The sequence below is a fragment of the Papio anubis genome, chromosome 5, assembly GCF_008728515.1.
Source record: "Papio anubis isolate 15944 chromosome 5, Panubis1.0, whole genome shotgun sequence".
Classification (NCBI taxonomy): Eukaryota; Metazoa; Chordata; class Mammalia; order Primates; family Cercopithecidae; genus Papio; species Papio anubis.
In genome coordinates, this window is record NC_044980.1 from 47584868 (window position 1) to 47596945 (window position 12078).

The window sequence follows — 12078 nt, forward strand, 5'->3', positions numbered from 1 at the left end:
AACAAGGATGGGGACTGGTGGTCATCGTATTCTTCATCACTGGGCACTCACAAGAAGAGAAAGGGAGAGGGACAGGAAGAGGCCAGCAGATCAGTGAATTTTAATGCCACGGAATAGGAGAAACCATTGATATGGTTTCCGATTCCACATTGCAACTTTAAGAAACTACCACTTGTTGAGTTTTGGTGTAGTATCAGAGGATTATCCAGAATTATCTCCTGTTTTTTTTTTTTTTTTTTTTTTTTTGAGACGGAGTCTCGCTCTGTCGCCCGGGCTGGAGTGCAGTGGCCGGATCTCAGCTCACTGCAAGCTCCGCCTCCCGGGTTCACGCCATTCTCCTGCCTCAGCCTCCCGAGTAGCTGGGACTACAGGCGCCCGCCACCTCGCCCGGCTAGTTTTTTGTATTTTTTAGTAGAGATGGGGTTTCACGGTGTTCGCCAGGATGGTCTCGATCTCCTGACCTCGTGATCCGCCCATCTCGGCCTCCCAAAGTGCTGGGATTACAGGCTTGAGCCACCGCGCCCGGCCTATCTCCTGTTTTTCTAAGTCCTTATCTGTGTAACACCAGATTAAGCAATATAATTTCACCAAAACTACATGCCACAACAGATTGGATGCAGAAGCAGATCTGAGAATCCAAATGTCTGTTTCTAAGCCAGATATTTAAAGTATTAGTAAAAATGTAAAGCAATGCCACTCTTCTCCTGGATTCTTTCATTTGCAGAAATATAGTTATTTGTCATAAAATATACATGATTTATGTTCACACATAATAGACTTTTTGTTAAAGGACTTATTGAGTAAAGGACTCTTGAGACCAAAGAGTTTGAGAAGCCCCAGCTTAACCTTCCATATTTCCTGCTCTGAGTGTGGTGTCCGTCACAACTGCACCTAGGCAGGAGAGCACCCCAGAAGCGGTTCTCAAACTACTTTGTCTCAGGAACACTTTATCCTCTTAAAAGTAATGTGAGACAGGAGTTTATTCTTTGTTTCTTAAAAGTTTTACCTGGCTCTGGAAAATCACAGCTCCTGACTTATTCTGCACTTCATGCCAGTGTAATGGTAATTGGTCCAGTTCTGAGAACAAAACCCAAGAAGGATGCATGTTAATTCCCCCCACCCCCAGAGATAAAGCACAAATTCCTGTCTCACATTAAAGGAACTGTCCTGACTCCCAAACACAGGTCTGTTCCAAACACTTACTCACATTTCAGTGAGTCAGAAGGAAACAGACAGATATTCATCTCCCTGAAACCTGGCTGACTTCCTTCAAAAAGTCTGTAAGGAGCGTCAAAATTGTGTCATAGGTTAGTGAGCGGTCACCTAAGAGGTCTCAGGTGATAGCTGGAGTTTTAGTAAGCAGGTGAGTACCACAGACAGTTCAGAAAAAAAAGCCTTCAGGTGTTTGTCAAGGTGAGTAAGTAGAGCCAGTAAGTGACTGATAAGAAAACAGGAAAGAGCCTGGTTCTATATAATTTGGGTTCAAAGGGTGTTAGTCATAACGCATCTGCAGCAACATCTGATGCATACCAATTTAATACTTTAACAATGTGACACTTCAGCCCTATGTATAGTAAACAGTAGAGCTTTGATTTTTATGAATTATTAAGTCCTTCCCACCTTGAGCCACTTTGCTTCCTAGAGGCAGTATCTCAGGCATCCCATTCTGCTCATAGTAGCATTCCATGAAAATCTGGAATGATGACAATAATGATGATTATTAGACTCATAACTCCTTAAACTTGATTTATGAAAACATTTGGTTCCTTCACAAAAGTAGTCACTGGAAGAATTCTGGTTTCTGGAAATTTGTGGCCAAACTTTTGGATAAAACATAAGATTTAGAGAAGAAAAATTAATATCTTATTTCTTAGGTTTTTAACTAAAAGTCTCGGATATAGAATGTTCTCTTTCCAGATGTGAAACTGAAATAATGGAAGAAAATGGTCACAGTCTATGTTACGGTGTAATCTAGACAGAGAGTGTCACAAGTGCATGTATGGGCTCTCAGCCTTCTCGCTGGCCTTGAAGTTAATCTCCTAAACTCGGTCATTAAATCAGCTCTTTATTATCTCGGAGGCTCGGAGGAGAGGAAGTAATAATGATTTCTCTTTCTCTCTCTTTCTCTCTCTCTCTCTCTCTCTCACACACACACACACACACACACACACACACAGCTCTTGCAGCAGGTATTGCTTAAATATCACCTCGGATAATCATAACTTGTGAGCAGATCTTCTTTCCTGATGAGTTAGTTTCTAACCTGGTCATTCTGTGCTTATTTTTGTCCCTTTCTCCACCCACTTAGGAAAGAGAGAGAAAGAGACGCACCGCGCAGACCCTAGGAACTGTGGTTTAGGGCTGGTGCCCTCGGCACCCGCTGCCAGGAGCCGGGCGCTGCCAAGGGCTGCGGAGGGGCCAGGTTCTCCCGGGGACTGGGGCATCTCCTGCGGGTTGGCGACAGGCTACAGGGGCGGGGTAATGCCAGGGCGGGCGCTCCCCCGTCGGATGTGCCCACCCGTCCGTCCAGGGCAGGAAAGCCTGCCAGGGCGCCATCCCCATCTCCACCGCCTCCAGGCTGCCGGGGCTGGGCCGCTGTACTGGAGCCAAGGTGCGGTGCCCCGGGTGTGGACCAGTAGAGGTGCAGCCCGCGGGGCCGCGGAGCCTCAGGGCCGGGGTGGGGCGGGGCGCGGCCAGGGCAGATCCGGTGTTTGCGGAATCAGGAGGGGCGGGCCGGGGCGGGCCCTCGGCGCTCCAAGAACTGCCCAGCAACTTTTCCCTGCTCTCACCAGGCGAGGGAGAGAAGCCCTCTGGACAGCTTCTAGAGTGTGCAGGTTCTCGTATCCCTCGGTCAAGGGTATCCTCTGTAAACCTCTGCAAACCCAGCGCGACTACGGTCCCCCGGACAGACCCAGGATGGGACCAGGACGGACAGGGTCCTCGCCGCTGCCGCTGCTGCTGGTGTTGGCGCTCAGTCAAGGTAAGCGGGGATTTCGTTCTGCATCTGCTGCAGGAGGGACCCGCGCGGCTCCCTGGGGCTCGCGGGAAGGATTGGGCGGAACTAGGGAGCAAACTCCGTGTGTGTCCCCACGGATTCCACGTGGACTCGGGCTCCCAGCCACCAGGACCTGCTTGGAAAGAGATACTTCTTACTCCCCTTCCTGCTCTCCCAGGCCTTGCGTCCCCATTAGGCGTGTCTCGCCTTGTCTGTTAAGCACCCTCCAAAGTCATCTCAGTGAGTGCTTTGTTTTAGGTACACACACACACACACACACACACACACGCACGCACGCGGGCTTGGACATGGTGGAGATCCGCGGGTGTCCTGAAGACCGCGAGTCCTGCAGCCCAACTTCCCCTGGCTCAGACAGGTGCCTCGCCTGCCAGGGACTGGGGGAACCCGGAATCCAGTGCTGACGGCGGCCTGCAGCTCCCCAGAGCAGTGCTTGCTGACTTTGCAGAAGCCTCCGAGCCCCAAAAGGCTTATTTTTCAAACCAAGGATGTGAATAATGCCTCTATTTCTTACTTGAGGACGAAGCGCTGTTTTTCTTCCAGGAGGGACTTGAAATAAACCAATCGCCACTTAAATACTTGGCAGAAGGAAATTCTTCCTTTCCTTCTGCCTTCCTCTTATTGTTGTAACATTGCCTATTCGGCGAATGTAAACTTAGGCTAGCAAAAGTTCTTTCCATTTCTGGATCCTAGATGCCGCAATGAGAGAATAAGCCGGAGCAACCGCTCTAACTGTAGTGCTGTGGCATTGGGGCCCGCCCACCTCCTGAGTTCTTTTACACTAAGAGGAGGAAATAAGGCTGGGGTGGGGAGCTTTTGTGAGACCATCGCGAATACGTGAGCACTTTTTCCCTGACCATTAGGCAGAGCTAGAGTGTGCTCAAATGTAAGAACTTTAGTTTATTTGGATGGAGAAGGAGTCACATGTGTATATTGTAGTTTGAACAGCGATCAAAACAAAACAAAAAAAGTTGTCTCTGATTTTAAAGTGTGTGTGTGTGTGTGTGTGTGTTTTACAAAGAAGATAAATATTTCCTAAGCTGTCCTCCTTTGAGACTGACGTTTAGCCACTTGCTATTGTAGATTGCGGAGGAATGAATCCTAGTCCACGTCAACCTGGTGGCATTTTCTCCAGGTCAGAGATAGGAGAGAAATAACACCACTGTCCCCAGCCCCAGCAGAGAATGGGCATCTTAGGTTTTCTGTCTCACCTGTTTTGGGTGCTTCAGATACTTTCTCAGGGAACCACTTGAGTTGTTTTGAGGGGCCACCAACCCTAATCTACCGGTTTCAGGTAAAGTTGTACTTGACATTGAAAGTGAGTCTCTGGAATACAACCTTTCTAGAGCTAATAGAAATATAAACCCAAGCTTTTCATCTCTCTGTAACTACCCAGTATTAAAATAAGCTATGGAAACATAACGTCATTTTCTTATCTTTGAAGTGTTGAGACTTGTTATGTAAAGAGCAGTGAGAAACACTTTAATGGAATGTAGCACTGCAAGGCATGAAGTCAGGAACAGAGACTTAACCTGGAGTTAATAAGGACACCTCAGGGCAAGCAAGCAGAGATGATCTAAAATAACATCTGCAAAAGTTTTGTCCATTTATTCCTTCCTCCTGCTCCAATCATTTGTATACTCAAGGAACAGGTTTTCTCTTAATTTAAGATCATCATAAGAAAGCTCTCTCATTTGTGATATCACTTGAGGTTCCTGGAGAAGCAGCATCGTTTTCTGATACCATGAGTATCCCAGGCTAACATGAATAACTGAAATCTCTAGCTCAGCAGAGTCTAAAATTGTGTATGGCATTACTCTACCTGTATAAAATGTCTCATTCACTATCACTACACACACATATAGCTATTATAAAATTATATGCATACATAATTGCATAATATGATCACATACAAAAATTCGAATTTAAAAGCTATATCTGTAACAGAGCTTTATTATGATGATCTTAAATTAAGAGAAAACCTGTTCCTTGAGTATACAATATGCAATTATATAGGCATAATATAAATGCATAAACAATTGTATATACATAATATACATGCATATACCTGTTAATATGTACAAAACACATATGTGTTTAGATGTCTTGCATCCTCTGTAGCATACATGCAAACCACTTTAAAAACATATCACCTTCAAATCTTATTTTAACACTTACATTCAAATTTGCTTCCCAGAAACCTTTTCATAGGTGCTTTAAGAAGAAACTGTACTCATAGTTTAGTCCCATATTTATCACCTTTCATTGCTCATTTTTAAGTGCTTAATGTCATGAAAATGGCAAATGGGCAGTTTGAGGATGAAAAAGAGAGAACATAAGAGGCCTAGATAACCTATAAACTAAATATAGGCCCTTAGGAGAAGGCAAATGTAATTTTGAAATGAGGCCATCATGTATTTTCTCCAATATGTTCACAGGTCAAGGATAGTCCTTCCATCCAAGTTCTAGACCCCTGAAACCCTGCCCCAGCACTCATCCCTCTTCAGTGCACGTCTTCAAATTCTCTCCTTGATGTAACTTACCCTCAGTCTGTAAATATTCTAATTTTTCTCATTGTAAAAAAAAATATTTCTTTTGATATTTAATTTCCTCCTGAAACACCATGTACTTCTGGCTTCTGTTTCCTTCCGGTTTTTCTCCTTCTTTCCTCGCTGCTCTCCCTTCATCTCCTTCACAGGCTCTTTCCTTGTTGATGTTTGCGGAGTTTCATCCTGAATCCTCCTCTTCATTCTACAGATTGTCTCTGGGCCCATTCCCTGCACAAGTCACTATCTCCAGCCAGACTCTCCTTCTGAGTTCCAGATCAGTATTTCCATCAGCCACCAAATTTCTCCATCTAGATAGTCTGTAAATAAGCCAGATTCAACATTTACGAAACTGAATTTAATACGCGTCCTCCAAAATGTTCTCCTCCATTGGCTACCATTGTTTAACGGCAGTATTATTATCACACAAACATGAAAGCCAGGAATTTGTCCCCATGTTTTCAACCTCACAGCCACTCTCCAAATTCTCTTGGCTCTCCTCCCATCCATGCAACTCCTGCCACCTAGTCAGTCCCTCATCTTATGTCTGTATGTAACTTTTAAGCTGGATTTTCTTTTCTTATCTCTCCAACCCATTCTCTCCATTTTCACCAATGATATCTTTCTAAGACACTTATATGTATCCAATTACTGCTTTGTTTCAAATGTTAGTGGCTCCCCATCTCAGGTAGGGTAAAGTGCAAATTTCTTGGCATGTCATAAAAAGGTACATTCTGCCTATCCAATCTTTTCTTTGCCGTACCTTTTCCTGAACACAAATGTACATTCACACACACAACACACACACGTACCCACACATGTACACACTCTAAAGCCATCTATATACACCATTCTTTGTTATGACTACACCTGATCATACCATATTTAGTGTGAAAATATTTTCCAAATACTCCCTTTGCCTTCATTGCATTGTTGCTTTCACCCCTTTTCACTCATCTCTTTGCAACTGACCATTATCCAATGCTAGAAGACACAATACCAAGAAAAACTATAAAGTGGATAAGTTTTACTTTTGCAACAAAAAGGAAACTTGAGGTAACCTACCTTTGCTGGGTCCCACCCTAAACCACTTCTCTGGTCTCATCCTCAGCCCCTTAATGGACTTAGGCCACCCTCTGATAAAGTGACTTTGCTCCCCTATGGCTTAGCAGCTATACCTGCCCAACCTCAGCTAAGCTTTGCTCTCTTACTACTAGGTCCTGAGCCACTGCTTGACTTAAATTTATGGACTGGGGTTCAGGATTCAGTATTTACAATGGCTCATATATTTCTGATGTTCAGTCTGGTTTGGAAGTGATTGCTTAAATATAATCACTGCCTCCCCACTTTCCTAAAATTAAAATTCCAGTGTTATCCACCCCATACCACCTTGTGGGATGAACACCAAGACAGGTAGATTTCAACACCAGGAGTCAGTGGCTGTGAGTGGCTGTGTCAGTTAAATTAATTCCTTCCAAAGTGGATGATGACTACTCCCTGTCTTCATATGCTGACAGCCCTGGAGATATTAAAATGTAGAAGCTTGTTAATGTAAAGAGATGAGCTTCTCATGGTGGAATTTTAGGCATTCAGCAAAATAAAGACACATGTTCAGTCAGTGTGTATAAAGTCAAGAACTTCAGGAAGAATGGGGAAAACATTTGGGGCCAAAAGTGTCCAGGCATCATATAAATTCTACTACTAAAGCCAGAAGTCTTGACTACCAACCCTGCTCAGCTTGGGATATTACTAAAAGATTTAGCACAGCGTAAAAGAAGAGAAACCATGAAACATCACGGCTCTGAATGGCAAGTGAAAGAAATGGAAGTTCTTTTTTCCAGTTGTTACAGTGACCAATCATTTACCAGCAGAACATACAGAAGAATGGCTCCCTACAGGGGAGAACCCTGGCATTGCAAATCATGAGACAATAGACTCTGTGTATGACAGTGATTCCTATGCCCCTTCAGGTGATCCATAGAAGCTTTATTGATCTGGCTATGATGAATTTCTTAAAACTAATGCTTAATCATATTCTTATAAGGTATCTACTTTATGTAAGGCTGTTTGTTAGACTCAAGGTGGAATCAGAGAAAACTTGAAACATGGCTGAAAGAGGTTGGAGTTTATTTGGAAACAAATCCAAACATGGGGAAAGAAAATTGTCTCAGCCCTGAAGCATACCTAACCAATTTCAGCCCCTTGCCACCTTCCTTTCTAGCAGAAGTTCATTTATTGAGTTACCATTCTCTTCTGCATAGCTAAAAAATTGAGGTGACGCTGAAGGTGATTAGACTGGTCCCAGACATCTGGGCTGTGTCTGATTTAGTCATGGGCATGTAATGCAAGGTTGGCCAATGAGATCTGCTGGGTGACTTATGGGAAAGGAATTTTCATTCCTAAGAGAGATATTTGTTAAAGAAAATATTGTCAAGTTTATATGTGAACTTTGATAAAACTACAGCCATCTTGCAACTGTGATGTCAACTAGCTTAAGGATAAAGCCAGTATATTGGAGTTAGCCTTGTGGAAAGAAATGGACTTTGATGTTGTCTTTTCACTTCTGAATTATTGGAATTTAAGACTATAGTATGTCGTGGTGTCTTTAAAATTTTCATATAATTTAAAACTTGGTTATATCATTTTCTATAACTTAGAGGGCTGTAACATGAGTTTCCATAGCATAATAGATGTCATGTGTTCACAATTAATGAGTGGTAGAGATAACATGTTGAATTCAGAGGATGGAGAGATATCATTGTGATGCAGTGAAGTGTCGAGCCTCCTGAGATGTCTTCATGGAAACAGGTAAGAATAATTACAATTTAGATCTTCCATGAAGAACCTCAGAGATCCTGGAGTACAGTTTCTACCTTTTAAAATGGATGTAAGTGATACTAGAAAAGCAAGCAACATAACTAGCAATAGGACTCATCTCCTAGTTCTTGGGGCAGGTGTTTAGGATCTTGAATAGGATATTGACGCAATGAAAACAGAAGGTCGTTATGCCCACAATGTGGTATTCAAGTTGTTCCCAGAGAGTGAAAGCTGAATTGCAGCCACCAGACCTTGAAGGGCCTTGTAAATCATGATATAGAGCAGGGGTTTTATCCTGAAGACAATAGAAAGGTCTTGAAGGGCCTTGAGCAGGGGAGTGACATGATCAGATGAGGAGAGCGGATTGGATGGAGGCCAGGTGGAAGGCACCAGGATCCTTTAGGAAAGAATATGTTTGGGTTTAATTTTAGTTTAAGAGGCCAGTTGTGAGATGATGGTGGCAAAAACTCAGATAGTGGCAGTAGGGAAAGAGACTGGAGGATTCATTGGAAAGGCATCAAAGAAGAAGAATGAACAGGATTTGATGATTGATTTACTATGGAGGTGGAGAGAGAGGGAGAAGATAAGGCTGATGCTTAGGTTTCTCATATGGACAAGTCTGTTGATGTGCCATTCACTGAGATAAGCAATGCTGAAGGAGAGCAAGTTGGAGGAAAAAGATCAGTTCAGGTCAACAGATTGAGTTTGAGACATCTGGATGTACACCTAGATGTATATGTCTAATTAGCAAATAGTTATATGTAGTGGTGTTAGGAACAGGCAGGAAAGTAAGATGGGGATAGGGATTTAAGATTCATTGGCACCTAGAGAATAATTGAAGACATGACATTAACAAGATGAGTCAGGCAAAGAGACTGGAAGAGAGCTTTGGCCATGGCTCAAGGAACTGCTTTAGAGGGTCAGATGAGGAAGAGGAGATGTGAAGGGAGAGAGTAGGAACAGCTGGAGAAGTAGAAAGACAACTGCAAGAACTGGGATAGCACACAAATATTTGGAGAAAGAAGAGGTAGTGAATAGGGTCAACCTCTTCACAGAAGTCAAGCAAGTTGACAGTCTTGAAGGGCAGTCTACATGGAGTGAAAAAAGAGAAATCAGAACAGAGTGGCCTGAGGAGTAAATGGAAGATGAGGAAATGTAGAGAGTGTGACAAAATTTGGTATGATAGTAAAAGGGAGGAGAGAGTAGCAAGAGAGGTAAAATGGGAGCAGCTGCCTTTAAACAAACATGGGCAACACTTGCATAAAAATTATTACAAGAAGATTTTTTATTTCTGTTACTTATGGTGCTGTATGGTACACTTGCAATGTTTTAAAATTGCATTGAGGTATATGTATGTGGCAGAGATTCATTGCACAAGAGAAACTGAGGGAAGGGGAGGAACTTCGATGACTATACAAAAGATATTATCAGAGAGAAAGGAGAGGAAGAAAGTTAGGTGTCCAGCACCAGTAACAGCTCTGGCAGAAAAGAGCCCCTGCTTAGAAGCTACAGGTGATCATGGGAAGGTAGGCGAAGCAGACTCTGGGCTATGAAATAGAGAGGATATTAATTAATCAGAGAAAGGTGAAGTTGATCCAGGTATGCAAAGAGGGAAAGAAAGCAGAGGTATGGAAAAAGGTACCTCTCATCCTCCAGGGTGGCTGCTTAGATTGATGAGCCCATTTATACATTTTGGTTTCAAACATACTTTTCACACTACTGTAGTTATGATTAATAAGCTGCTTTTAGGGCATGTAATATATAACACTCCAATTCCAGTGGCAGAATTAATATCAGTGCTTTAGTCAGATTTCCTAAAAACCAAACGAGTTCTTTTAGAAATATAGATTTATGTTTCTCCAGTTAAGCTTTCAATTCCTTTTTTCTATCTAGTTTAATAAAGATCCCCAAAATAATCCTATTAGAAATAACAGTCTCATATATCACAGAGAAATAGTGTTGGCTCTGAAAGATTTTGCTAGTAAAATGTGAAAGCTTTTTGCCCTGTAACTTAGTGTTGTTTTCAAAGCATTTTAAAACATTTTCATTGAATCATAAATTAGAACAGAAGTTGATGTCTATTCTTAATTTTGTTAGTCATAATTAAAGTGCTTATATTCAAGTGTTTTATCCAGTCTATGCCTGCTAACTCTTGAACACGTAATTTACATTTTAGAACCAGTATAAACTTGAACTGCATATTTGGCTAATGTTTTCAGCTCCATAGGCTGTTGGGACAGTTAATGATTTTCAAATATATTTTACTTCCTTTGAGAGACTCGTCTGTTCTGTTGCCCAAATAGGTAACAGAAACTTTGCAATTCTGTCAGCAAAGATGCCTGCATTATTGTCTTGTTCTGAAAAGGTGACTGCAATTCTTCCATGTATTAGTTTAAAGAGTCTAGAGACAGTTTTTGCTACAGAAGCCGTATATAACTCCTGACCACTGAAAGGCTTTCTGTATAAAAATGAAGTTAATGTTTAAACAGAGCAATGGAAATAAAAGTGTTCAAAAAAATGGAAATAAAACAGAGCAATGGAAATAAAAGAATCACTGTATTGTCAGTGTAAGAGATTACTTCATTGTGTTTTGAAAGGCATGAGCAAAGCTATCGCGCCGATGGATGCCTTGAACATTGGCAGTTGTCATTCTCCGGGATTCATTTGAAGGTGGCCTTTGTTTGTCTTTGTGCAGGCCTGATCTCATTTCCATGGATACCATGTAGAAATGCAGACTGAACACAAGCTGGCTTCGGGTCAGTTCAGTCAGACAACTCTATTCCAAATTGTTTACCAGTTGCCTTCAGGTCCTTTAGCCAACAGCTTCTTGGGTGCTTGGTAGAATAGAGACTCCAAACCATCCTGGATTTTATAACCTCTTCTAAACCATATTCTGAATGCTGGTGCATAAAAATAGATATTTCAAAATAGTTAGCTTAGTTTTCTATGTTTTTATTAACATTGTTCCCTGGGTGGAGAAGGGGAAGGAAAAACCTAGCCTTGGAAATGGGAGCACTTTTATGTGATCTTTATTATCTTTTCAGTATAAAAATGTAATAAATAGCCCTAAGGAAAAAATCTAATGCCACATTGAAAAATGATTAAAAATTTATGTAAGTAGTCATGGTCATTAAGAAAGCCTTTTTATTACACAGCGTTTAATTTTTGCTACTCAAATAATTAGCCTTTAATATATTAGTGTCATTTTACTATTTTTTTTTTTTTTTTTTTTTTTTTGCTATGGTTCAAGTGAGCTATCACCTTAGCTATTTTTAAAAGTGAAGTCCCAGACCGAATGCAATGGCTCATGTCTGTAATCCTAGCACTTCGGGAGGCTGAGGCGAGCAGCTCACCTCAGCCTGAGAGGCTGAGGTCAGGAGTTCTAGACCAGCCTGGCCAACAAGGTAAAACCCCATCTCTACTAAAAATACCAAAAAATTAGCCAGGCTTGGTGGTGGGTTCCTGTAATCCCAGCTACTTGAGCGGCTGAGGCAGGAGAATTGCTTGAACCTGGGAGGCGGAGGTTGCAGTGAGCCAAGATTGGTGCCACTGCACTTCAGCCCCGGTGACAGAGCCAGACTGTCTTAAAAAAAGAAAAAAAAAGGAAAAAAAAAAAAAGGCAAAGTCTCATGAGCTCCTACTTTTGTTCATGTCCTCTCTTTTGTTAGCCCCAACCTCTATTCTATGCATCATTCAAATCTT

At 42.1% G+C, this 12078-nt stretch overlaps 1 protein-coding gene across 1 annotated transcript in view; it reads left to right on the plus strand.

The window, feature by feature from the left end:
• Positions 1-2746: 2746 nt before the first annotated feature.
• Positions 2747-12078, plus strand: part of ITGA2 (integrin subunit alpha 2) — a 107392-nt gene continuing 98060 nt past the window's right edge. The window contains exon 1 of the mRNA XM_031666154.1: positions 2747-2980. Coding sequence (XP_031522014.1) covers positions 2917-2980 — 64 coding nt within the window. The 5' untranslated portion in view covers positions 2747-2916. The remainder of the gene's footprint in view (positions 2981-12078) is intronic.